Consider the following 24,475-nt stretch of genomic DNA (forward strand, 5'->3'; position numbering starts at 1 on the left):
TCTTTTCTGGACACATACACAGATTCCCACACTGCCTGACATCCTAGATCCCCATGGCATCAGTGTTCTCAAGGAATGGTACTGGACCGTCACCATGAAGAACGACGCCCAGGAAATTATTGACAAAGAAAATGACGCATGTGAGGCAATTCTGGGGAACATGCAAGAACTAGGCAAGACCATCCTCCGATCAATGGTTTCGGGGTGGATAAATGACCTATCCGACAGTGTAATCCGGCCGGATTGGGAGGAAAGGTTGGGAGCAGATAAGGTTTCTTATTCCATTGAAGACTTGAGTTTTGCTGGTCAGTTCCATTCAGACATATTGTGCTTCGAGCGTAATCGCTCCAGCTAGAAGGACGGTTTAAGGCACGTGGACCAGTATCTCGAAGGCATGCAGTACAAAATTCGCCACCCTCCCATGCCACCTTTTAGTCCCCTCTTTCAATTATGTATCAAGTTTCAGGAATATGTCCGCAAGGAACGAGCAGCAGGTCGTGATTTATGGCGAGAATACCTGCATGGCGAAGACCAGTTTCTACAGAAAGAATGTGAAACCAGAATAGAGAAAGTAGTTTCTCAAAAATGCCTTTTTCCCTCCAAGTCTTAAAAGGTGCACTTTTGTCCCAAAAAGGTGACAGTTGACTTTTGGTCAACATATTGTAAAGTTTTTGTGCACCTCCTTTTTTGGATTATTTCAAAAGTTGTAATTATCCTTTTTTGGTAGTTATTGCTCCCTTTGGGGTGGTTGTTGATATTTACCCCCCCATTTATGGTTGTGGGTCCCCTTTTTGTAAGGATGAATCTGGGCCACTTGTCTAGATTAGATCTTGGCCATTCATCCATTTTTGGAAACCTATTTAAGGGGACTGGTTTTCCCTCATTTAGAAGGAAGTTCTTGGATTGTTGCGATAGCTCTGAAGGAATTTTGCAGGAATTAATACAATGGATTAAAATTACTTTCAAATTTCCCTGTGAGTGCATGGTCTCCTTCTTCATTTAATTTAGAAAGCTTTTTAATTATGTCTATTTATTTTGCACAGCAGTTCTTACCAAGCATCTGATAGAACCTTCACAGTCCATACCATTAGAGGATAGCTGATTGCTTTTTTTCCTTTCTGCATGGTTAATCTGGGCTATTTTATGATTCAGTTCGATTATCAAATATATACATATCATGAATGTAGAAGTTCTAATATTGTATTTGGTAATATGAAAATCTGGTTTCTCCTTTGAAGATTGCACTAAGTTTACGCAAACATTGTGTCTGAATGACTGATGATGCTTAATTTGGTTTCCTGGAGGTGTCTGTCTGCTTGAGTGAATCTGCTGTCCTAGTTAGAATTTACAGTTCTCTTTCTCCCTATCCTTCCTTTCTTTCCTCCCAATTTTATCCCCTTTTTTAGAAATCTGCAGTCCTGCTAAATCAGCTTCAAATTAACCAACGTTACCTAAAAGAAAACCGTAAAAGGTCCCCGGGAATTTATACATGGAATTGCCAATCAAACGTAAGTCCCCTTGTGTTTCCAGCATAAACACATCAAGCCACTAAGAGATCCCGCAGTCAAGACCTGACAAAAGAAACCTTGAGGTAGTCTCCTTTGATCAAACTTAGAAAACAGCATTAGAGACTTCCTTATCTCAAGAGAGGGTAGGATACTCAGTGAGTTTATTCTATTCTGCGTTGGCCGTATGGAGTTTGCAGCAATGCGACTCTATCTACGTCAACAGAATGATGGCAGCCACCAAGCATGCATGAAAATCCAACAAAATGTGGCACAAATCACTCTTCAAACAAAATCGAAATTTTCCCGACTATGGCACCAAAGTTAAAATTCTGAAAAATGTCATTAATGGCAGCCCGGATCTGCAACAATGGAGGTCTGGAACAGCAAGCAAAAAATGGAGGAAAATATCGCCACTTTTCACCAAAAATCGCCAAATTTGCAAAAAAATCGCCAAACTTGGAAAATCGAAAATCTGGAAATGCTCTTTAATGGCAGCAAGGGGAATGGATCAGCAAGCTAGAAAAAATGGAGGAAAGAATCCTCAACCCAACACTTCACTTCAATGCCTTGCTAAAATTCGCCCAAATTGGAAAAAAATCGCCTTTCATGGAGACACCTGGCAGATTTAATAATAAAATAATGCTAAGGCTCCTCTCTTATACTTGCTTTTACCTCTTACTTTCACCACACAGGCAATGTGGGATAAAACACTTGTATATATACTTGCTTGGTAAAAACAAACTTGCTTCTAGAAGGTTCAAATATCAAATGATTATTGCAAGTTATTTAATTTTGCTTTTAAAATTTTAAATAATCATTAATCATTATTTAAAAGCAATTAAAAATGGGGCTTATCATATTCAGGAATGTAAGTGTGGCTGGTAAAAAATTATTTTCTAAGGACAAGTCGGAAAATTGATTACTTCAGACTTACCAGCACCTTGCAAAGTAGTTAAAAATCCCTAAAAATGATGAAAAATGGCTAAGGAATCAGTTCTAAGTAAAATCGCCAAAATGGTTAGGTGGCTGGAAATGAAAATTTTTGAAGACAACCGCCTAACAATAGAGTTTTCAGACCTGCAACAGCAATAAGATGGTCTGAAAATGCACTGAAAACTCCACAAAATACCTACAAATGTAAATCGCCTGAGTTGGAATTGACTAGGCAACTAAAATTGAAGTCTGAAAATTAATGGGCAGCCATTAATGGAGGTCAAATCTGAAGCAAACCTCAGATCTGAAGCGAATCAGCAAGCTGGGAATGATGGCAGCCACCAAGCATGCATGAAAATCCAACAAAATGTGACACAAATCACTCTTCAAACAAAATCGAAATTTTCCCAACTATGGCACCAAAGTTAAAATTCTGAAAAATGTCATTAATGGCAGCCCGGATCTGCAACAATGGAGGTCTGGAACAGCAAGCAAAAAATGGAGGAAAATATCGCCACTTTTCACCAAAAATCGCCAAATTTGCAAAAAAATCGCCAAACTTGGAAAATCGAAAATCTGGAAATGCTCTTTAATGGCAGCAAGGGGAATGGATCAGCAAGCAAGAAAAAATGGAGGAAAGAATCCTCAACCCAACACTTCACTTCAATGCCTTGCTAAAATTCGCCCAAATTGGAAAAAAATCGCCTTTCATGGAGACACCTGGCAGATTTAATAATAAAATAATGCTAAGGCTCCTCTCTTATACTTGCTTTTACCTCTTACTTTCACCACACAGGCAATGTGGGATAAAACAATTGTATATATACTTGCTTGGTAAAAACAAACTTGCTTCTAAAAGGTTCAAATATCAAATGATTATTGCAAGTTATTTAATTTTGCTTTTAAAATTTTAAATAATCATTAATCATTATTTAAAAGCAATTAAAAATGAGGCTTATTTATTAAAATATTGCAATTTAAATCCAAATTAAGCCTCCAAGGGAAAATCGACTTGGGTTGGAATTGAAAAATCCCTTTAAAAATCATTAAAATTGTCAAAAATTCTCCATAAGGGAAAATCGACCTTAGCTTGGATAAAACCATGCATAACTTCATCAAAAATGCACACAAAACTTCCCAAGGGAAAATCGATGGCAGTCTGGATTGAAAAATCCACACTCCAAAAAATACTCCCTGGTGGAAATTCGACCTCTGTCTGGATGAAAATCCAGACTCAAAATTCATTAAAATGCTTTCAGTGGAAAATCGACCTCTGTCTGGATGAAAATCCAAACAAAAATCTGCAGTCACTTGTCACAAAACATCCTGGTGGAAAATCGACCCAAGCATGGAATCATCCTCAACGTTGTCTGCACTATAGTCCGCACTCCTGGTGGAAAATTGATGGCAGTCTAGATAAATCCTGACACTTAGCCAAATTTTAGCACTTCCAGGGGAAAATCGATCCAGGTATGAATAAACAGTGGTGGAAAATAATAGCCAGTATAGATTTCAGGGGAAACCCATGTGTAGTGTGGATTTTGAGTGGGGGAATGGGTTGGGTAGTCTGGAATATGAGGGGAAAAGCACCTCTAGCATGGAATTTGACCCTCTAACCCTTAGAATATGGATTTCCCTTAGGATTTTGACATTTTAACCACTCAAAATCACTTAGAAACTTCAAATTTAGACTGGAATTAGGCAAATTTTCCAAAATATTAAGCGAAACGCTAGGAAAATATTGGAATAAAGTGCGAAATCAATTTAAATAATACCTTAGGAGCAAGAAAACAACTCTAAAAGGTCTTGGAATACCTTGGCACTTTAAAATCATTGATGCGCGTTTTTAAAAACACGTTAACGCTCAAAAGGTCAACACTTAGGCAAAATTTAGGATCATTAAAATATCAACGTTTGCAACTTGATCCTAACACCTTCAAAAACCCTAGACGACACTAGGCATGATCAAAACTCCGAGACTCGGGCATGGGAAACGCAAAATTGCCCACTAAGCAGCCAAAACCCTATCCTAACAATGCAGAAAACCGAAAAGAGGGGGGTCCCCGTTAGCAACGATGTGTGAAAAGGTCACAACAGGACCTTAGACTCGGACTCAGTCGATTCTGGTTGGGTCTGCGCAGACTCGCGAGACTATCAGACTCGGCAGACTCGCCGAGTCTTGAGCCCTAGATTCTGTCGCCTAGAAAGTATAAAAAAGCCAAAAAAAAATTAAAAGTCAATGTAGTTTCCATTAGAGACAAATTTCAAGGACGTGAGGAGTGATAAAGCCAATGCAAACCTTGGACTTCGATGCATATTCTACAAATAGTATTTTCAGAGCATTAGATATTAGCCCCTTGACCCCGTCTTGGGGGCGTTGCCCCCATACCCCCGTTGAATAATTTCGAGGGAAACTACACCGATAAAAGTGGGGAAAATTTAACCTTCGAGTCTAATTAGGCTCCATATAAAAAAATTGGCCAATATTTATATCAAACTCAAATTTATGAAAATCTCTATTAAAGTTATTTCTACAAATGTCCAGTAATAGTTGTTCATTTATTATGATTTAGTTGCTATTCATTGTGCAAATATCTTTGTTTAGTTGAATAAGATTGAATGCAAATATGTTGGAAGACACAATTGATAAGGTGCACCATGTTGCATTACTCTGAGTTCTTATAAAATGTCAAGCTGGTTACAAACCAAGTCTGCTTTGCAAATATTATTTTCTGAGCATTAGACATTTTGCAAATGTTTGTTATAATTGTTTGGAATATATTACAAGGACTTGGGGTGAAATCAATAAGGGTATCTCACAGTGGTATCAAAGATTTGACCCTGTAGCCTGTCGGGTTAAGAGTTGCAGTTGTCAGACAAAGATGAAGTCCAATCAGAAACACATTAAGAAATTCAATACAGAGTTTATAAAGTGTTTGCAGGTGTTCCACAAATATCAAGAAGATTTTATGAATTAGATTCATCAGATTTTCACAGTCCATGTTGTTGATTTGCATTTATACTTATGTGATCAATGTAAACTTGTGTATGTGCTTCTATTTGATGAGATTATTGTGTCTTTAATGTTTATTTATTAAAGGATGCATGAAATAGGTTTTAAATCCTCAAAAAAAATTGAATTTCTTGGGTTTGAAATTTGTCAAGTCTTGAGCAAGTCTTTGCCGAGTTTAGGCACCGAGTCCGAGTTCGAGTCAAAAATCAGCTTGCCAAGTCCGAGTCCGAGTCAAAAATCAGCTTGCAAAGTCTGAGCCGAGTCCGTGTCTCGTAACTATGGGAGGTGATGCTGGCTGCCAACAATTATTTTATGGTCTCTTCAACAAGCCATGGCATGTTGGCTGTGATCCTACTGAAGAGCTCCCTTCAAGGATGCCTATGTAGGTGAGGCTTCCCCGATCCCCTTTTGAGTTTTGTGGAAATGACATCTTTCATATGCTTGCTTTGTTGCTTGGTAAATCAATGAGTTCATCCCAACAAACAATGGATAAAAAGGTAATTTCCTATGCTATATTTGCATTGAAATTGACTTAAATAACCCTCTTCCGGATTCTTTGTAAATTTGTCTTGGATCCACCTCTTGGATTCAACAGTTAGATTTTGAAGCTCTTCCTTTCCGGTATCATATTTGCCATGAGTATGCGCATCTGCAAAGGAAGTGTCATAAATTTCTTCATTAGGGGTCTCTACCAATGGTTCTTCTTGCCCAAAGCCTAAGGTGGACAAAGGGAAAGCCCCTCTTTTAGAGAAGGAAACAGATAAGGAGGGTTTTGTTCCTGTTAAAACTACGAATTAGGGAAGAGGACAAAAGAGAACCCTTAAGGACACACAAGGAGAGGAGATTTTTAACAGATTTAATGTTTTAGAATATTTTGACCTGCATGAGTTGGCTGCAGTAGGATTGCTTCCTGAATCTGGTTCGGTTGGATTAATTCAAGGGGTCTCAGTGGGTGAAGATAAGCACGACAGTTTGAAGGCTAATTTGCCAGCAACCTGGATGGATACAGATCAGGTTCCTCTGGCTGATTTGCCAGAATAGGGGAACCAGTCTACTCAAGAGTTTGCTTGAACTTAAGAACACATGCATGATATATATACAATTAATCATTAAATGTTCAATACACCAACAAAAAGGACAAGTTGCATGTTACAGAATATGGTCCCACAAGGGAATTTTTTCCAAGATGAAAATTACCTGTAATGCCAGAGCAACAGCTGCTTCATGCATGCCCAGCATGCTATAGATGTAAACACAAGCACGCATTCGTCCCTCTTTCAGACAAAGGCGTAAAGCATACTTAGGATCATAAAATATATCTGGTTTGCCAGATCGACCTTTTCCATACTTGCATTGAAGGAATCGTAAGAGTGCACTCTCATCTTTCTGCTCTCATTATCAAGACAAAAGAGCACACGTTATTAATGGATGAGAAATATGTTATTGGAAAAAACAGCAAAAATGAAATGTTTCCTAGCATACTAATTAACCTTCCCACTTTAAAATGCTATTTCAATGAATTACAGAACCTATAACAAAGAGTAATTAGTTTTTAGTTGATAAATAAAAAATCATCACCTGTCACAAACCATCTATAAACATTATCTTCACTTCGGATGAATAAAATCTCTCAAGGAGAAACTGGTATAAAGGAAGTTGTTCTAGAGTTTAAAAAGATCACAGATAAAAAGAGTCATAGAGAATGCACAAACCATACCAAAACAAAGAGTAAAATAATTTATGAAAATGTTAAACCATTCAACACTCGTTAAAAAATATAATCCTTCCATCTACTTGGCCTTAACATCCCTAGAAAACAACCCCACCAACACTGACAAACACATTAGATTATCCCAGTTTGGATGCAAGTGTGAAACTGGTGAAAAAGGACATCACAATGTCTCAAAAGAATAAAGATGAAAATGAAGATGGATGGTTGAGTGCCCAAGCCATCTCAAACTGAGAATAAAATAATCTACAGAAAAATATAAATTTTCATCACACAGTGTAGGGCATCTTATGATAAATATTGTTGTGATCAAATTAGAACAATACCATGGGCATTAGGTTTAATGATATTCTATCTAAAAGAAAACCAGGAAGGTGGAAGGGGCAGGTTGGTCAGCCGTATGGGGTATGTGTATTGATTCTTGTAAATGCACATTGACACAAGTAAGAACAATGGTAAAAGCACAAATGTGAAAATGATCATATTCTGATTAAGTGCTCCCACATAAACCTAAAATATGTATTTCTTTAGATGGAGATCTCCAATAACAAGGTAACAGAATTAGACGAAATGGAATTTCAATAAGGCATATCTATATATTTTCAAAGATTTCATGTAAATTTAAATTGAGAGTAAAATTTACAATCAATGAGGTCAAGCTGTAGAATATGGGATATGGAAAGGGCTGCTTCTTTGGACAAAAAGATAACAGGACAGCACCCAACTAAAAAGAGAAATACACTGCATTACCTAAAAACAGCAGCACAGTGATTAAAAGTTGGCAAGCAACTCATAGACTCACAAGTACTCACAAATCACGTAGCTCTGGGGAATTTCTCACCCAACAACTCACAAGCTAGTTTTGGGCAAGTAGTTATTAACACACCTGTAAACTTGCAAACCCTGTATCCAGATTTGCTGGCGGAAGGAAAAAAGAAAGTATTTTTCCTCATTTTCTGATGTAGGCTCTTGTGCCCTTCACTCTTTGATTTTATTGCATCAATATCCAGGTTGTTTTGACTCATTTTGATTGATCTTGAACTGCTTTAGAAACTTTAATGATCAGTTTCTAAAGGTAAGTAACTCTTTTGTTTTTGTTATTTTTCTTTCATTGTTGTTGTGTTCTAGCACATCTAGTATCTAACATTGTCAATTTATCTATGCTGCCAAATCGGCAGAAAAACAAACCGATTCCAAGCATGAAACATCCTAGAATCAGATTCCAGTTTGTAATGTCCCCACTTTAGCAGTTGAACAAGTGTGTGTGCGTTAGCCTTGTTCTACATGGTCCCGAGGGCTAACGAAGGGTTTAAGGGGATCCTTAAGTGTTTTGGCCTAGTCATTTCCAGTTTGGGCCAAAACGAAGTTGATATACTCAGTTTCAGGCATACTTACTATTTTTAGTAAGTCAGCAGGACATAGTGGAGGCCAGTTCTGGTGTTTGGATTTGATACTCCTTGGTGAGAGCTTTCCGACGAGCTATCACTCGCATTATTCGGAGTCCAATTGCTAATACATTTTAATGCCTGAAGTTTTATTAAAGTAACATTTAATTTAATTGTAAAATATTAAAGTGTTACTCTAATATTTATTTTATGGGATCTATACCCAAGGGAGACATAAGTGAATATTTTAATATATGTTTTATATTGCTCATCTTTTATCCCACATTGCCGATGAGAGTTGAGTGGACCCTTGGAAAGAGAATAAAAGAAAGCGTTTGTGGCTTCATTAGATATGTTGGATATGAGAAGAAATTGATGCAATGAGTTGCAGACCCGTTCTTGGCATCAGAGGACGTCTATCCTCTCTTGTGACATTCTAGACGTCATTCCCCTGGGGTTTGGCCTTTAGAATCCATTGCTACCAGCTTCATTATCAGGCAGTTTGGGCACGTTTCTAGCTACAAGCAGATTGGATGTTTTGCTCATAACTTCATCTCCATTTGTCCGATGCTTATGCCACTTTGAGGGGATGATATATGAAGACTTTGGACTGACTGAAGATAAAATATTACTGTAGCAGCAGCGAACTGTAGCAGCTGCGTCACTGTAGCAGCCGCGCACTGTAGCAGCCGTGTACTGTAGCAACTGCGTCACTGTAGCAGCCGTGCACTGTAGCAGCCGCGTCACTGTAGCAACCGCGTACTGTAGCAACGTCAATGTAGCAGCTGCGTACTGTAGCATCTTGTTAGCAGCAGCCTAATGCTATGGCCCAGGCCATCACTCTTTGAAAACAATATTCATGCTATTCTATTGCTGGAGTATTTAGTGAGTTGTTTCATTGCCAATATTGCACTTAATCTGAAAATCATTATAAATACAGTGTGTTGGTTATTTCAGTTGTGTGTTTATGCTTTCATTTTCATATTCATGTTACATGCATAGATCCTTGTTAAAAGGGCACAAAAAAACAATACAGCAAACCATTCCGGAGTCATAAGGGTTGTAACACAAAACAGAGAAATTAGGGACTGCAAGCAAAGTGTTTGACGGAATTACTTTATAGCTGTGATTTCATTTAGAAGTGGATTTTGGGGTAACCATTACAGTGGTATCAGAGCTATAAGTCCTGCCATCCTGTGGAGGTCTTACAGAGACTTTGGAACAGCCAGATAGAGGGAAAAGTGTTTGACAAAATATCAAAACACTAAAATCAGAAATTAATGAATTAAAAAACATGCTAAGCATGCATGTTTAAGCATGCAACAGGGGCCTTATAACTTCCGCCATACCAAAGCAAGACAAAACAGAAATTTGAACTCACAGAGCAAGCAGTCTAGTTCATCTGTGCAGGTGGACATAGAATCCCGTCATACAAACAGAGAGGAGATATTCTTTGATCAGGACAGCAGTATGGGTGACCGAGATGATAGGAATACCGGTCCAGACCAGGGAGAGGTAATGTTCAGACAGTTACTGGGTACATTAGAGCAAGGGCAGCATATGTAGCAGGAGCAGAATAGGCGAATGGACATGATGTTGCAGCTTATGGCTAGACAAATGGGCGTCAATATTAATCCAGGTGATGCCAACAATGGAAACAATAACAATGGGGGAAACGATAACAATAGGGGCGATGATAATAATGGAGGCCGAGGCAACAGCAATGGCCCTGAGAATAACATTAATGGTAATAATGGACATGGCAACAATGGGAATGAGGCGGATAACTTTAGACACGTTGCATGCCCAGCTCGAACAGCGAGCTCGAGACCTCTTCTACCCACCTTCCCACCCAGGGATCCGGTTCAACCAATGAACGAACCGCAGATTACTGAGTTACAGGGTCAGTTCAGGAGGGACTGGGAGGCCAGTGGACCCGAGTTTCAGGCAGATATTTCCCTCAGAGATTATATGGACTTGAGGATGAGACATATGCCTAGAGCAGGAGGGAGGAATCAGAATTTTGAGCTGAGAAAGAAAGTTGGAAAACTTTCCTTGCCTTATTATGATGCTTCAGGGAAGATGACCGCACGAGCTTGGGTGCAGAAGGTAGATACATACTTGCAGCTAAATCCTATGCCTGAGGATGAGGCTATCAAGTATGCGGCTATGCATTTGGACGGCGTTGCGCATGAATGGTGGCATCATGGCATGGTGACTCTGGGGCATAATCAGATTACATCCTATGAGGAATTCACAGAAAGATTGATTGAGAGATTTGACACTAGGGATCTCGAGTTACATTTCAAGGAGCTAGCACAGTTAAAACAGTCAGGTTCTGTGGATGCTTACATCGCCGAGTTTCAGCGTTTGTCTGTACTTGTTACTGATATCTCTCCTAGGAGATTGGTGGTGTTATTTTGTGATGGGCTTGCTGATCCATTACGTGGTTGGGTGAAGGGACATGATCCACTCACCTTAGCAGAAGCAACTAAAAAGGCACGAGATTTAGCCCCTTCGGTGTACAAAGGAAAATACCATTCAACAGATTCTTCCTACCGCAAGGACAAAGACAAAAAACCTTTTCAGAAAGAGTATAACAAACCCAAAGAAGGATCAAAAGGACTAGACAGTGAAACCTTGAATGAACTTCGAAAGAAGAAACTGTGCTTCCAGTGTAGAGAGCCTTGGGACTTATCTCATAAATGCCCTCTCAAGGCTAAGGCAAATCAAATGGAGTATTTTTCAGCAGAGGAGTCAGAGTCAGAGGAGGAGGATCAGCACTCCGATTCAGATGAGGGTAACATGATAGAGGAGAGCAGCATTCCTAAGGATGATAGATCGTTGGCACGCTTGACAGGGGCCCAAAAGGCAATCACATTTAAGGTCAGGGGTACTATTCAGGGGCAGAAAGTTATATCTCTCATTGACACTGGGGCTACGCATAACTTTATAGATACACAGTTGGTAGCCAGGAGAGGCTTACAGACAAAGGAGCATGATGGTTTTAGAGTTATGGTGGCTAATGGCCAAAAGCTATTATGTACTCAGAAGGTTTCAAATCTTCACATTAGATTTGGAGATGGCTATGAGTTGGAGGATGATTTCTATGTCGTGGACATGGGAGATTACGACATCATCATCGGTATGACATGGATGGCATCGCTGGTTGAGTTCACTTTCAACCTAGCGAAGTTGGAAATGAGGTTTCAGCATGAGGGTAGGACTATTGTTCTCAGGGGACTTTCAGATGGGAGTTGCAGGGTAGTCTCTTTGAGGAGAATGGAGAGACTTTTTTGGCATAATGACATAGAGTGGGCAACAGAGTGCTTAGTTATGCCATCTTCACCAGAGCCTCGAGTGAAGAGTCATCCACTAGATATACAGGAGATTCTTGACAGACATGCCAAGGTATTCAGTGATATTCCTCACGGGGTTCCTCCTGACAGGGGTGCAGAGCATGTTATTGAGCTCGAGGAGGGAGCCAAACCAGTGATGATCACTCCCTATCGTCATCCTAAGAAACATAAAGATGAGATAGAGAAGGCAATTAAGGAATTGTTGGAAATGGGGCACATCAAGCCTAGCAAAAGCCCCTTTGCTTCAGCTGTAGTTCTGGTAAAGAAGAAGGATGGGACAATGCGCATGTGCATCGATTATAGGGCATTGAATAAGAAAACAATAAAAAACAGATATCCCATTCCTCGGATTGATGAGTTGATTGATGAATTGCATGGAGCATGCTTTTTCACCAAAATAGACTTACGGTCTGGATACCATCAAGTCAGGATGAGGGCTGAAGACATTGAGAAAACTGCCTTTCGATGTCACTATGGCCACTTTGAGTTTATGGTTATGCCATTTGGACTAACCAATGCACCCGCTACATTTCAGAGTTGTATGAACCAGGTATTCAGGGAGCAGTTGAGGAGATTTGTCTTGATCTTCTTTGATGACATCTTGGTCTTCAGTAAGACCTGGGAGGAACATTCACAGCATTTGGAGGAGGTATTATCTATCCTAGAGAGAGAGTCTTTTTATGCCAAGGAGTCTAAGTGTGAGTTTGGTATGACAGAATTACTATACCTTGGGCATATTATTAGTGCAGATGGAGTTCGAGTAGACCCTGAAAAGATTAGAGCTATAGTTGATTGGCCTACTCCTACGAACCTCACACAGCTTAAGGGATTCTTTGGTCTTTGCGGATTCTACAGAAGGTTTGTTAAGGGTTTTTCACAGACGGCAACGCCTTTGACAGATCTCACCAAGAAAGGGGCCTTCGTGTGGACAGGGGCAGCACAGAGGTGTTTTGAGCATTTCAAGCAAGTAATGTCTTCATGTCCAGTTCTAGCTCTACCAAATTTCACGAAGCCTTTTGAGCTTCATTGTGATGCATCGGGTGATGGGATTGGAGCAGTATTGATGCAAGAGAAGCATCCCATTGCATTCGAGAGTAGGAAGCTCCAGGGAGTTGAGAGGAGTTATTCTATCTATGACCGGGAGATGTTGGCTATAATGCATGCATTGGCCAAATTCCGATCATATTTGGTAGGTGGGCGTTTTGTGATCAAAACTGATCACAATAGTATTAAATACTTCATGAACCAGCGTGATCTTAATGACCGGCAACAAAAATGGGTTACTAAATTGCAGGCTTATGACTTTGACATAGAGTTTGTCAAAGGTAAGAAAAATGTGGTGGCTGATGCCTTATCTCGGAGACCTCACTTATGTGCTTTGGCAGAGATTTCAGGAGATTGGAGAGATCGGATTATAGCAGAGTATGTCGAAGATGCTTGGGCTTCTGGATTGATTTCAGGTACTATACAGGATGATCGCTATGAGGTGATAGATGGATTGATTAGAGTCCGGGATAGGGTTTATTTGATTCCGTCATCACATTTGAGAGAGGTGATACTGAAGGCATTTCATGATGCACCAACAGCTGGGCATCCGGGGATCTTCAAGACCTACAGGCAGATCCGAGAGCGGTTCTCATGGAGAGGGCTCAAGGATGATGTTCAGAGGTATGTCAGGGAGTGTGCGGTTTGTCAACAGAATAAGGGAGAGCACACATTTCATGCAGGTTTATTACAGCCCTTGCCCATTCCTGATAGGAAATGGGAAAGTATTTCGATGGACTTCATCACTGGTTTACCACGAGTGCAGGGAAGGGATTGCATCTATGTGGTGGTGGACCGTTTGACGAAGTTCGCTCACTTCTTTGCTATTCCGTCCATTTACAAATCAGCACAGGTGGCTGATCTTTTCTTTAAAGAGATATTCAGGTTACATGGGTTGCCCAGATTCATTGTCAGTGATCGGGATAGTAAGTTTATGAGTGTGTTTTGGCAGGAGTTGTTTAGGTTGTGTGGTACAGATCTTACACCTAGCACTAGTTATCATCCGCAGACAGATGGGCAAACAGAGATTGTGAATAAATGGGTGGAGGGATATTTGAGGAACTATGTAACTGCACAACAAAAGGCTTGGGTCAGATGGTTGCATATGGGAGAGTATTGTTATAACACCACTTATCATATGTCCATCAAGATGACTCCTTTCATGGCACTCTATGGTTATGACGCACCTAGCTTCATGGATTTAGTTTTGGGGGACAGCAGAGTGCCCAAAGCCAAAAACTTATTGCAGGATAGTCATGACATCCTGAAAGTGCTCAAGGAAAATATACAGCAGGCCCAAAATCAACAGAAATTGTACGCTGATCAGCACCGAATAGAGCGTAGTTTCGAGGTAGGGGATATGGTTTACTTGAGGCTACAACCATATAGACAGTCATCGCTCAAGAAGAGCGGAGCTGAAAAGTTGAAGCCTAGATTTTATGGTCCCTACAGGGTGATTCGCAGAGTGGGTGAAGTCGCCTACGAGCTTGAGCTTCCAGAGGGCAGTCGGGTGCACAATGTGTTTCATGTGTCTAGGCTTAAGAAAGCCATTGGTCAGAGTGTAGTGCCTTCTGCAGATTTACCCCCTTTGGATGAGGAGGGGAAGCTTGTGTTAGTACCCGAGGCTATTCTGGACACCAGAGAGAGGAAGCTTAGAAACAGGATAGTGAAGGAGTATTTGGTCAGATGGAGAGACCTGCCGAAGGAGGATTCGGCATGGGAGAGTGAGCAGGTTATTCAGCAGGCTGGACTAAGATTGCTTGAGGACAAGCAATTTCAAGGGGGGCGGACTATAATGTCCCCACTTTAGCAGTTGAACAAGTGTGTGTGCGTTAGCCTTGTTCTACATGGTCCCGAGGGCTAACGAAGGGTTTAAGGGGATCTTGGAGTGTTTTGGCCTAGTCATTTCCAGTTTGGGCCAAAACGAAGTTGATTTACTCAGTTTCAGGCATACTTACTATTTTTAGTAAGTCAGTAGGACATAGTGGAGGCCAGTTCTGGTGTTTGGATTTGATACTCCTTGGTGAGAGCTTTCCGACGAGCTATCACTCGCATTATTCGGAGTCCAATTGCTAATACATTTTAATGCCTGAAGTTTTATTAAAGTAACATTTAATTTAATTGTAAAATATTAAAGTGTTACTCTAATATTTATTTTATGGGATCTATACCTAAGGGAGACATAAGTGAATATTTTAATATATGTTTTATATTGCTCATCTTTTATCCCACATTGCCGATGAGAGTTGAGTGGACCCTTGGAAAGAGAATAAAAGAAAGCGTTTGTGGCTTCATTAGATATGTTGGATATGAGAAGAAATTGATGCAATGAGTTGCAGACCCGTTCTTGGCATCAGAGGACATCTATCCTCTCTTGTGACATTCTAGACGTCATTCCCCTGGGGTTTGGCCTTTGGAATCCATTGCTACCAACTTCATTATCAGGCAGTTTGGGCACGTTTCTAGCTACAAGCAGATTGGATGTTTTGCTCATAACTTCATCTCCATTTGTCCGATGCTTATGCCACTTTGAGGGGATGATATATGAAGACTTTGGACTGACTGAAGATAAAATATTACTCTAGCAGCGTCACTGTAGCAGCCGCGTCACTGTAGCAACGTCACTGTAGCAGCTGCGTACTGTAGCATCTTGTTAGCAGCAGCCTAATGCTATGGCCCAGGCCATCACTCTTTGAAAACAATATTCATGCTATTCTATTGCTGGAGTATTTAGTGAGTTGTTTCATTGCCAATATCGCACTTAATCTGAAAATCATTATAAATACAGTGTGTTGGTTATTTCAGTTGTGTGTTTATGCTTTCATTTTCATATTCATGTTACATGCATAGATCCTTGTTAAAAGGGCACAAAAAAACAATACAACAAACCATTCCGGAGTCATAAGGGTTGTAACACAAAACAGAGAAATTAGGGACTGCAAGCAAAGTGTTTGACGGAATTACTTTATAGCTGTGATTTCATTTAGAAGTGGATTTTGGGGTAACCATTACACAGTTTGAACTGTTTGTGAATTCGACTAGGGCTTGGAATTTTGGCAGTCAACATGCTCCCAATCAACAGAAATGAAATCAATTGACTCCAACAATGACATGGCAATTCCCAAGAAATTCCAAATATAAACACAATTTTGGATGCTTTTTTAACTTCTCAACCAGAAAAATCCTAAATGTGTAACATTCCATTTATTTTATGAGTTTTATACACCAGAAGAGGGAAGATAAAATGAAGCCAATGTAGAGGAAACCACAATGAATAGACACAATTTCAAACTGAATATTCACCTACTGGCTGCTGCTCAAACATCTCAAAACTGGCTAGTAGCCTATACAAAGCATATGACTACCAAGTGACCATGTTCGGCCAAAATTTCAAGCTTGAGCCAGATGCTACTAACAGAATTCTCTCATTTTAGTTATTTAATATTCTATGCTGTCCCTGACTTCTGAGACTACTTGCCAGACAAATCTCATTCTATCCCTCTTATATCAAGAATCATTCCGTCTAGGAGAGGCTTGTCAAGATTCATGTTGACATCACTCCCTGGTTTTTTGTAAACTTAAAGGTCGTTATATATTCCACTATCACATTTTCAACTTTTCTGAGCAGAACTGAAATGTTCCCACTTTGAAATAGAATTTAATGGTAAATAATAATAATAAAATTAAAATTCAAAAGAATAAAAATTAAATTAAAATTAAAATATAAAACAATATAATTAATTATAATTAAAATTTAATTTAGTTAATGAATGGTCAAAAGACATGGAATGAAAAGTTGCGACTCCCTCAAACATGACATAAAAAGGAAAAGAGAACCTCATTTGAGGAAGGATAATTTGGGAATCAGAAGTGTAGATCTGATTTAAATAAGAAGTGCAGATCTGATCATGAAAGTTTGTGTCCCTTTCAAAGGGCAGATATAACAAAGAGTTGCAATCTTTCAAAGGGTGTGTCTCTTGCCAAAGGGCATATATGAAGAAGAGGTGTAACCTCTCCCTGACATTGAGAGATATAAAGGAAAGGAATCAAAAGCATCGAGTGACATCACCATGTATCAGATCAGATCATAACAGAACTCTTATTAAGTTACAGGCAGTAACATCTTTGTTCTTGGTGGTATGCACAGGGATGTGCTTAATATGTATGCTTACCATATGAAGCCTGATAATGTTCCTATGCAGAATTTAGTAGTAATATTAATATAGACTGCAATATGTATGACAGTCATACTTAATTTCATATACATTCATAGTACATGAAAGGCTATAATATTAAATTATTAACAGCCCATTCCTTAATAGTTCTGCTAATGCCTATGAAGGATGGGTTAGATTTGTGCTCAGGGAGAGGTGGTCTAATTCCAACCAATTAGGTAGTCCCGAGATGGGGTAAGGATCAGATTCCATAAACCTTGAGGGTATAATCCCAAGATGGGGTAAGGATCTGCATCCGTAAACCTTGAGGGAGCCTGTTGTAGTTTGGTTTCTCAGCGCTTTGGCAACATAATCACCCCTTCCTCCCTTAGGGTATGGTAGTAACAAGGTTAGATCATAATATACAAGGCTATGACTTATGAAATGTAGAATTAATTGTAAAAAGGCATAATAACTTGGTAATGCATTCAGTAATGTATAATAATTGTTGCAAATATGACAGCTTCCAAGTAGGGGGCATTACAAGAACTACTGCCCATATTTCGTTGGCAGAAGGGGTCAGCGAACATAGACAAGGACTATGCTACAAAGATCCTCTGTTGGGTTAAAATCCATAGCTCTATATTCCATAAAATCACAACTTTTTGATGAAACGAGGATGGTCTTGAGATATGTCTTGTTCACAATTGGAGGACAACAGAATCATTAAGTAGCCCCTTGGCATTATTCTGACATACACCAGGCCTGGAGGGTGCCATTTGTCTTGTGCCCAATGATGTGAGTTATTGTGCTTGGCAGAGCTCCCATAATCCTGTGGATAAAAGCCTTTTCTTTTGGAAGTCATACTCTAAATGTTGTGTCCTGCATCAAGAAAAAGACCTTGGGAGGAGTTTCAAGACATAGGTTGTATCCATTTTCCTTAGCTGGACATATGTGGCTTGAGAACAGTCCTTTATGCATGGTATCACATGAACTGGTGTACTTCTTTATGCTTTCTCTTAGGCTCCCATAGACAGATTTCATGAAACTTGGCAGAGGATCCTAGTTTTGAGAATGCCTTGGCCTCCTCTTGGGGGCAAGAAACAAGCATTGGTCAAGAGAGAAATTTCTGGAAATAAATACAATTTTGTGCTTTGAGTGATTGAAAAGAGTATGGAAGATCTGTGAATCAAAGGGCATGAGAACATTTCATTTTGCAAAAAATCATTAATCTTCAGACTATCAGGAGGTATATAAACTTCATATGACTAAAAGCAAAAATCATAGAATAGATAATTTTAAATGAGCTATCACAAGATATAGCAGTCCCCTCTATCCAAACGTATTTTGAAATCAAAATCTTTTATTTCCATGACCTTTTTCACTAAACACATTTGCCAGAAAGAAATCTTTTATGTTGAACTGAAAGCAAGACTATATAATGTTTCACAAGGGATCAGGTAGTAGCTAAACTAACCTGTTTTGTGTACAAGGAAAGTAACAAGTTATGCACAGCAGGATCTTCATTTTGGAGCCGCTGGACACAGAATTCCAAATACTTGATAGCCTCATGTGCCTCGTCCCTGTAGACGATGTCTCATTAAAGACAGTAAGCAGTCTAACCAAAACAGTCAAAAAACAACATAATAATCCATTAGAAGACTAGAGGAACAACTTTTCAACTAAACAACTGATGTAAGCTTGTTGAAATGAGATATGCTACAGAAGGAAATATCCGTTGCCCCCATCATGCAGGTAATGTTACACAAACAATTCATGTCTATACCATTATAAGGAAAATTTATGAAATGTATTTCTGCTAACACAAATGCACAGTGCACAATAGAAGCTGAGGAGACACTACTCTATCTCTATTCTTGAGCAGCACAGAGAAGTAGATTCTCATACAGTACAGTATTGAACACAATCATAATGATATGGAAGCCAAGCATCTTGGGTGTTCCTAATTAATTAGCTCACTCTAAAAATAGCATCTTGTTATAATTATTAATGACTATAAAAAATTGAAAATATATATAACTTTGTTGTTGATAGTTTCTAAACTATACATATTATCTTTTACCTATTATGCTCAATCATATCAGTCACAAACAGAGAGCTTATATGATGGGTAAAAAAGATAACTGAACCTTGTTTATCTTACATTAAGAAAAAAACGTATTTTTACAGAAATCCACTTCTGGATCAAAAGATCTGCATAATACTTTCAATCTGGCATTGATCTTCTTCTTATATGGATTCCTCACGTTTGAGGAAGGAAAGTTGGCCCTCAATGCCTCGAATTTCATTTTTACCTTGCATCCACACGTTTGACTCCCTATTCAAGCCAACCTAAATATCATGTTGGGTTGATTCACATCATGAAAATTTCATGGATTATGGCATTTTGGGGATTTCGAGGATTTATGGAAAAAAATTTAACTCATGCCTTTTTTGTGGATTGGAAAAATTCTCTTCCATCCTTTTTTTTGTGGATTTTTTCTCTTGACCTAATTTTTTTGTGCATTCTTACATGTCAAGGAAATATTTGCCTGCTTGCAATTTTTCGAGGATTATTGAAGTGCATGGAAAAATTGTCATTCTTTCCCTTGAAAAGTCGCGGATTTCAAGCACTTGAAGAAAAATTCAAGGGAGATAGTAATTTTGTGGATTTTCATCCTTGATGGAAAAATTCAAGGGAGATAGTAATTTCTAAACTTGAAGACCTCATTCATTGATTTTGAACTTGGAAATCCTAACTGGACCATACCTTCCCCTGATTTGACCTACCTATTTTCAAGGGTTTGATCAACGTTTTCTTCCAGACTGACAAGACATTGCAAACATCATAAGGGCTAGGAGATAGAAACTACTGCCAAGCTAACTAAAACTAAGCAAAAAGTGGGGGTCCCATTTGCAATGGAGCAATGTGTGAAAATGTCACAACAAGAGAACCGTTCACATGGGGGGAGGAACGGGAAAAGGCATTTAGTGAACTAAAATCAAGACTGGTTAATGCACTTATCCTTGCATACTCGGACTGGAAAAAGGAGATCCATGTGCATGTGGATGCCTCCAACTATGCAATCGGGGCCACATTGGAGCAAGTGGGTGTACAAGGACTAGATCACCCAGTTTTCTTTGCTAGTTGTCTACTCTCCAAGGCTGAAAGTAACTAAGCACAACTAAGAGGCAGGCACTGAGCATGGTGTACTCTATCCAAAAATTTCATCACTACTTGCTGACGACACCCTTCATGTTCTATGTGGACCAACAAGCATTAATGTATTTAGTGAACAAGCCAATTATTCAGGGGAGGGTGAGTAGATGGTTCCTCCTACAAAAATTCACATTCACTATTATCGTTGGCCCGGGGAAAAGTCATGTCATCAACGACCAGCTGTCGCAAAAAGTTGGGGAAGCCACCTAACAGGGTGAACGAGGACTTCCTGGATGCGCACCTCTTCCAAATTAGCATTGTCGTCATGGTATGAGAGCATCGGGGAGTACTTGTCAACATCCACCTTTCCAAGGGAGATGCCATCGAGCGAAAGGAAGAAGATGGACTTAAAAGCGAAACCTTTCAATTAAAAATGGGCTGCTATACAAGATGGGTCCCAACCAAGCGCTTTGAAGATGCATCATGAAGGATGAGATTCCCGGAGTGTTGAAAGAGTAACACGAAGAGTTGGTAGGAGACCACATGGCACCAAATACCACTCCACGCAAGGTGTTACTAGCTAGCCAACATTGCATATGGATGCCCATGAGAGGGTAGTGCAATGTTATACATGCCAAAGAGTTGGAAAACCACTCAAACAAAACTTCATTCCCCTATTTCCTTCACAACCCTAGAAATTGTTTGACAAATGGGTTCTCGACTTTGTCAAACCATTGGAGGTGAGTTCGACACATCAATGCAGGTATATTGTGGTGGCAACGGAGTACCTCACAAAATGAGTGAAGGCTAGAGCACTTCTTGATAATACCGCCATCACTACAACAAAGTTTATCTATGAATGGATCATGTCAAGGTTTGGTATCGCAATCCAGATTACTAGTGACAAGAGAGTACATTTTGTGAACCATGTCATTTGACAAATGACGAGGGCCTTTAAGATCTTCCACAACATCTCAAGTCTATACTACCCCCGAGCAAATGGTCTTGGTTTCCATAATATATGTCATGTGGCATGGAGGAAGAAGACTGGGAAAAGAGAATCCAGCGTACCGCACAACATACAAAGTGACTACGGGACACAACCCATTTCAATTCATGTACAAGTAGGAGGCAGTGGCTTCGAAGGAGTACTTGGTGCCAAGACTATACATTGTTGTAGAGAACCACCTCAAAGATACAGAGCTTAAAGGAACATCTACTTACCCTCAATAAGCTGGATAAGCGTAGAGTGATGGTGCAATGGGCGACAAAGGTGGTACAACACCGGCAGAAGTTATGGCACGACAAACAGACCTGGAGGATGAACTTTTGGTCGGGTCAGTTGGTTTTAATGTATAATGGCTACAACAAAATTAAACCAGGGAAGTTTAAGGTTCGTTGGCCCGAACCCTATAAGGTAAGGGAGGTCGGTCAAAATGGAGCCATTAAATTTGCAATGCTCGATGATTACCCCATATGAGACTCGATGAACAGCTCTAAACTCAAGACCTACTAGGAGATAAAAGGACTCGCTATAGTAGTAAACATGTTGGGATACACCACCCGCGGAGATTGGACATTTGGGAGAGATGAAATTTGGACGAAGACTCGGTGATTAATGACCAACCATATGCACTAGATAAAGATTGGGCTACACCCATAATATGGATCAAGGAAAGACTAGCAAGGAAACATGTCGAAGGCATTGTGGTGCCGCGCATCCATAAGCACCTAACAAATGCTTATTTTGGTACACCTGCACTCTAGATGCGAATGGCCATTTATTGGCAATGGAAAGCACCATATTAGGGGATATGCCGAGGGTACTTGGCCTATGATATTGATGAAGAGAAGAAATGGAAGGAGGAACAAGCTGCGAAGGAAGTGGAACCAGAGGTGGATCGAGAAAAGGAATTTGACTTGGAAGAGCATGGTGAAACACAAGGCCCATGCCTCAAAATGATTGTGAAGGCAGGTGACTTGTTTATTGCCAAGCGAGATTGGTATAATGAGGATATCATCAAGCGTTGCACTAAGGAAGTTAGGGAGCCCCACCACTGCCAACCTCGAATTCACTTTGGACAGTCATCCCCAAACCTGTGAGACCACTAGAAATCAAGGGGGAGAACGTAACCCGGTACCAACAATATGGAGGCTAGTACTTCCTCAAAGCATACACACCATCCAAGGGGACAAGATAACCGTGCAACTGCTTCTTCCAACTCCGTTTCCCAGCCAACTCCATTAATTTCTCGTGTAACTGATTTCTGGTTATAGTCGTACAGCCGTGAAACACCTGCGTAACCACCTTAACCACCTCCTGGATGGTTGTGTATGCTTTGCGTGTGCCTACCCTGTGCCTCCCTAGGAAAAAGAGGCCCTTATAAATCACTCTGATCAAGTCATTTTACTTTACCAAGGGGACAAGCACAAAAAACAAAAAACAAGAAGGTAAGAAGAGCAAAGTTTGCGATGAGATGGACGAAGGCAAGAAATAGAGAAGAGAGGTCGTATCCATTACAAAAGGATAAGCCCAAGCCCTTGGCCAAAGGAGAGAAGTTGTACGTCGTATGGAAATTGTAGGTGAATCAAAGCAAGAGGTCATACAGATAGAAGCCGTATGAATTGAAGTCGTATGAGTTGCAGAGTACGCACTAAGCACGAAGGTACTATACTGTATGAGAAGAGGAAGGCACCGTACGTGGAAGCAAATACGTCACATGATGAGGATAGTGAGCTGTACGAGAGGATTGAACCATATGAGGAGATGATTGAACTGTACAAGGAGATTGATCCTTACGCAAGGCATCAAATCGTAAGGGGGAGGCATCAATAGCCATACAGGATAGCACTACAGGTTGTACGTGGTGTGAATAGGTCATACGAGAGAAGAAATTCCAAACCATACAAGGGGAAGGCCCATAGTACGTATAGCAAAAAGGAACTAGCAAGCCCATACAAGAGCATTGACTCCAATTCACACATGTTGAAGCGTTTCGGCAATCCAAGGCACCCGAAAATTGATAGTTATTGTAACAACCAGCCACCAAATAAGACCAAGATAGACAAAGAAAAGAGATCAGTTTTTGCAGCCATGGTGAGGACTTCAAAGGGAAACAAACATGCGAAACCCCACATTGCAAGAGGGAAGCAAAAGAGTAACGAACCAATCACTATGGATAGCATTACCTGGGATACTTGATAGCTAGCGACTGCGGAAGCTGGTGGATAAAAATGGAGGATGACAATCACACTTTGAAGGGCACGCTTCAAAGTGCATCGGTAGACAAGGTTGCACAGTTGCCATTTTTTAACTCTAGAGAGTTCGAGCCCTACCTAGGGGCCATCATGATACGTTACAATCGAGTGAGAAGGGAGTTCATCATCAACTACAATGGCTACAAGGTCACTATCCAGTATCGACCCTTAGATTTTACCAGGGTGATGGGTATTCTATCTACCGAGTACTCCACCAAAAAACCCACGAAGATAAATGCAGCGAAGGAGATGTATGTTCAGCGGGTGTGCAAGCAACACTTAATGTTAGAAGAAGTAGAGAGCATTCGGAGTTTAGGCAAGCACAAGGGTTTGAAGAAAAACTTCCTCACCGATGCCAAGTGGAAGTGCACACTAGATTTGTTAAAGTGTCGCCTAATGGGCACAAGCCATTCGTTTGATATAGCCTTTTGGATGTTTGAGTACATGTTGAACATATATGTGGGAAGGACGTACAACAAGGTGAGAGGTTTGTTAAATCGAATTCATGAGTTTTTGTCTCCATCACAAGGCTTTTTATCTGACACAGCATGCTATCACCCTATTCTTAGATGCTATCCATACACAAGTGTTGGTGATAAGTGGGGAACATTACAACCAAATGTACAAATTAAACCAATGTGGCCTACAACGTTCCATTGGGTGAGCCTGGGTACACAAGTAGCGGGATTAGAGACTCCCTCGTGTATGCCACAGCAAAGGAAGAGGAAGTGCCAACTTGCCAACCAGTTAGCCCACTAGCCACTAGCTCGTCAACCAGCAATGATGAGGCTACCATCATTACAGTTTTGTCATCATCCAATGGAGACGCTTCCCCAAATAGTGTCATTTCAAGTTTAGGAGAGGAAGAAGAATTGGCGGAAGAAGCATATCCAGTACCAGTTCAACCACCACCACCACCATCGAGGATAGTT

General features: G+C 40.1%; 1 protein-coding gene across 2 annotated transcripts in view; it reads right to left on the reverse strand.

Moving 5' to 3' along the window:
* The window catches only part of LOC131032370 (vacuolar sorting protein 18), a 251,231-nt gene that overhangs the window by 80,515 nt on the left and 146,241 nt on the right, over window positions 1-24,475 (reverse strand). For both annotated transcript variants that reach the window (XM_057963318.2, XM_057963319.2), the window contains exons 19-20: window positions 18,603-18,708; window positions 6,652-6,840 (exon numbers count right to left, since the gene is read on the reverse strand). In XM_057963318.2, coding sequence (XP_057819301.1) covers window positions 6,652-6,840; window positions 18,603-18,708 — 295 coding nt within the window. The remainder of the gene's footprint in view (window positions 1-6,651; window positions 6,841-18,602; window positions 18,709-24,475) is intronic.

The sequence above is a fragment of the Cryptomeria japonica genome, chromosome 8 (assembly GCF_030272615.1).
Source record: "Cryptomeria japonica chromosome 8, Sugi_1.0, whole genome shotgun sequence".
Lineage (NCBI taxonomy): Eukaryota > Viridiplantae > Streptophyta > Pinopsida > Cupressales > Cupressaceae > Cryptomeria > Cryptomeria japonica.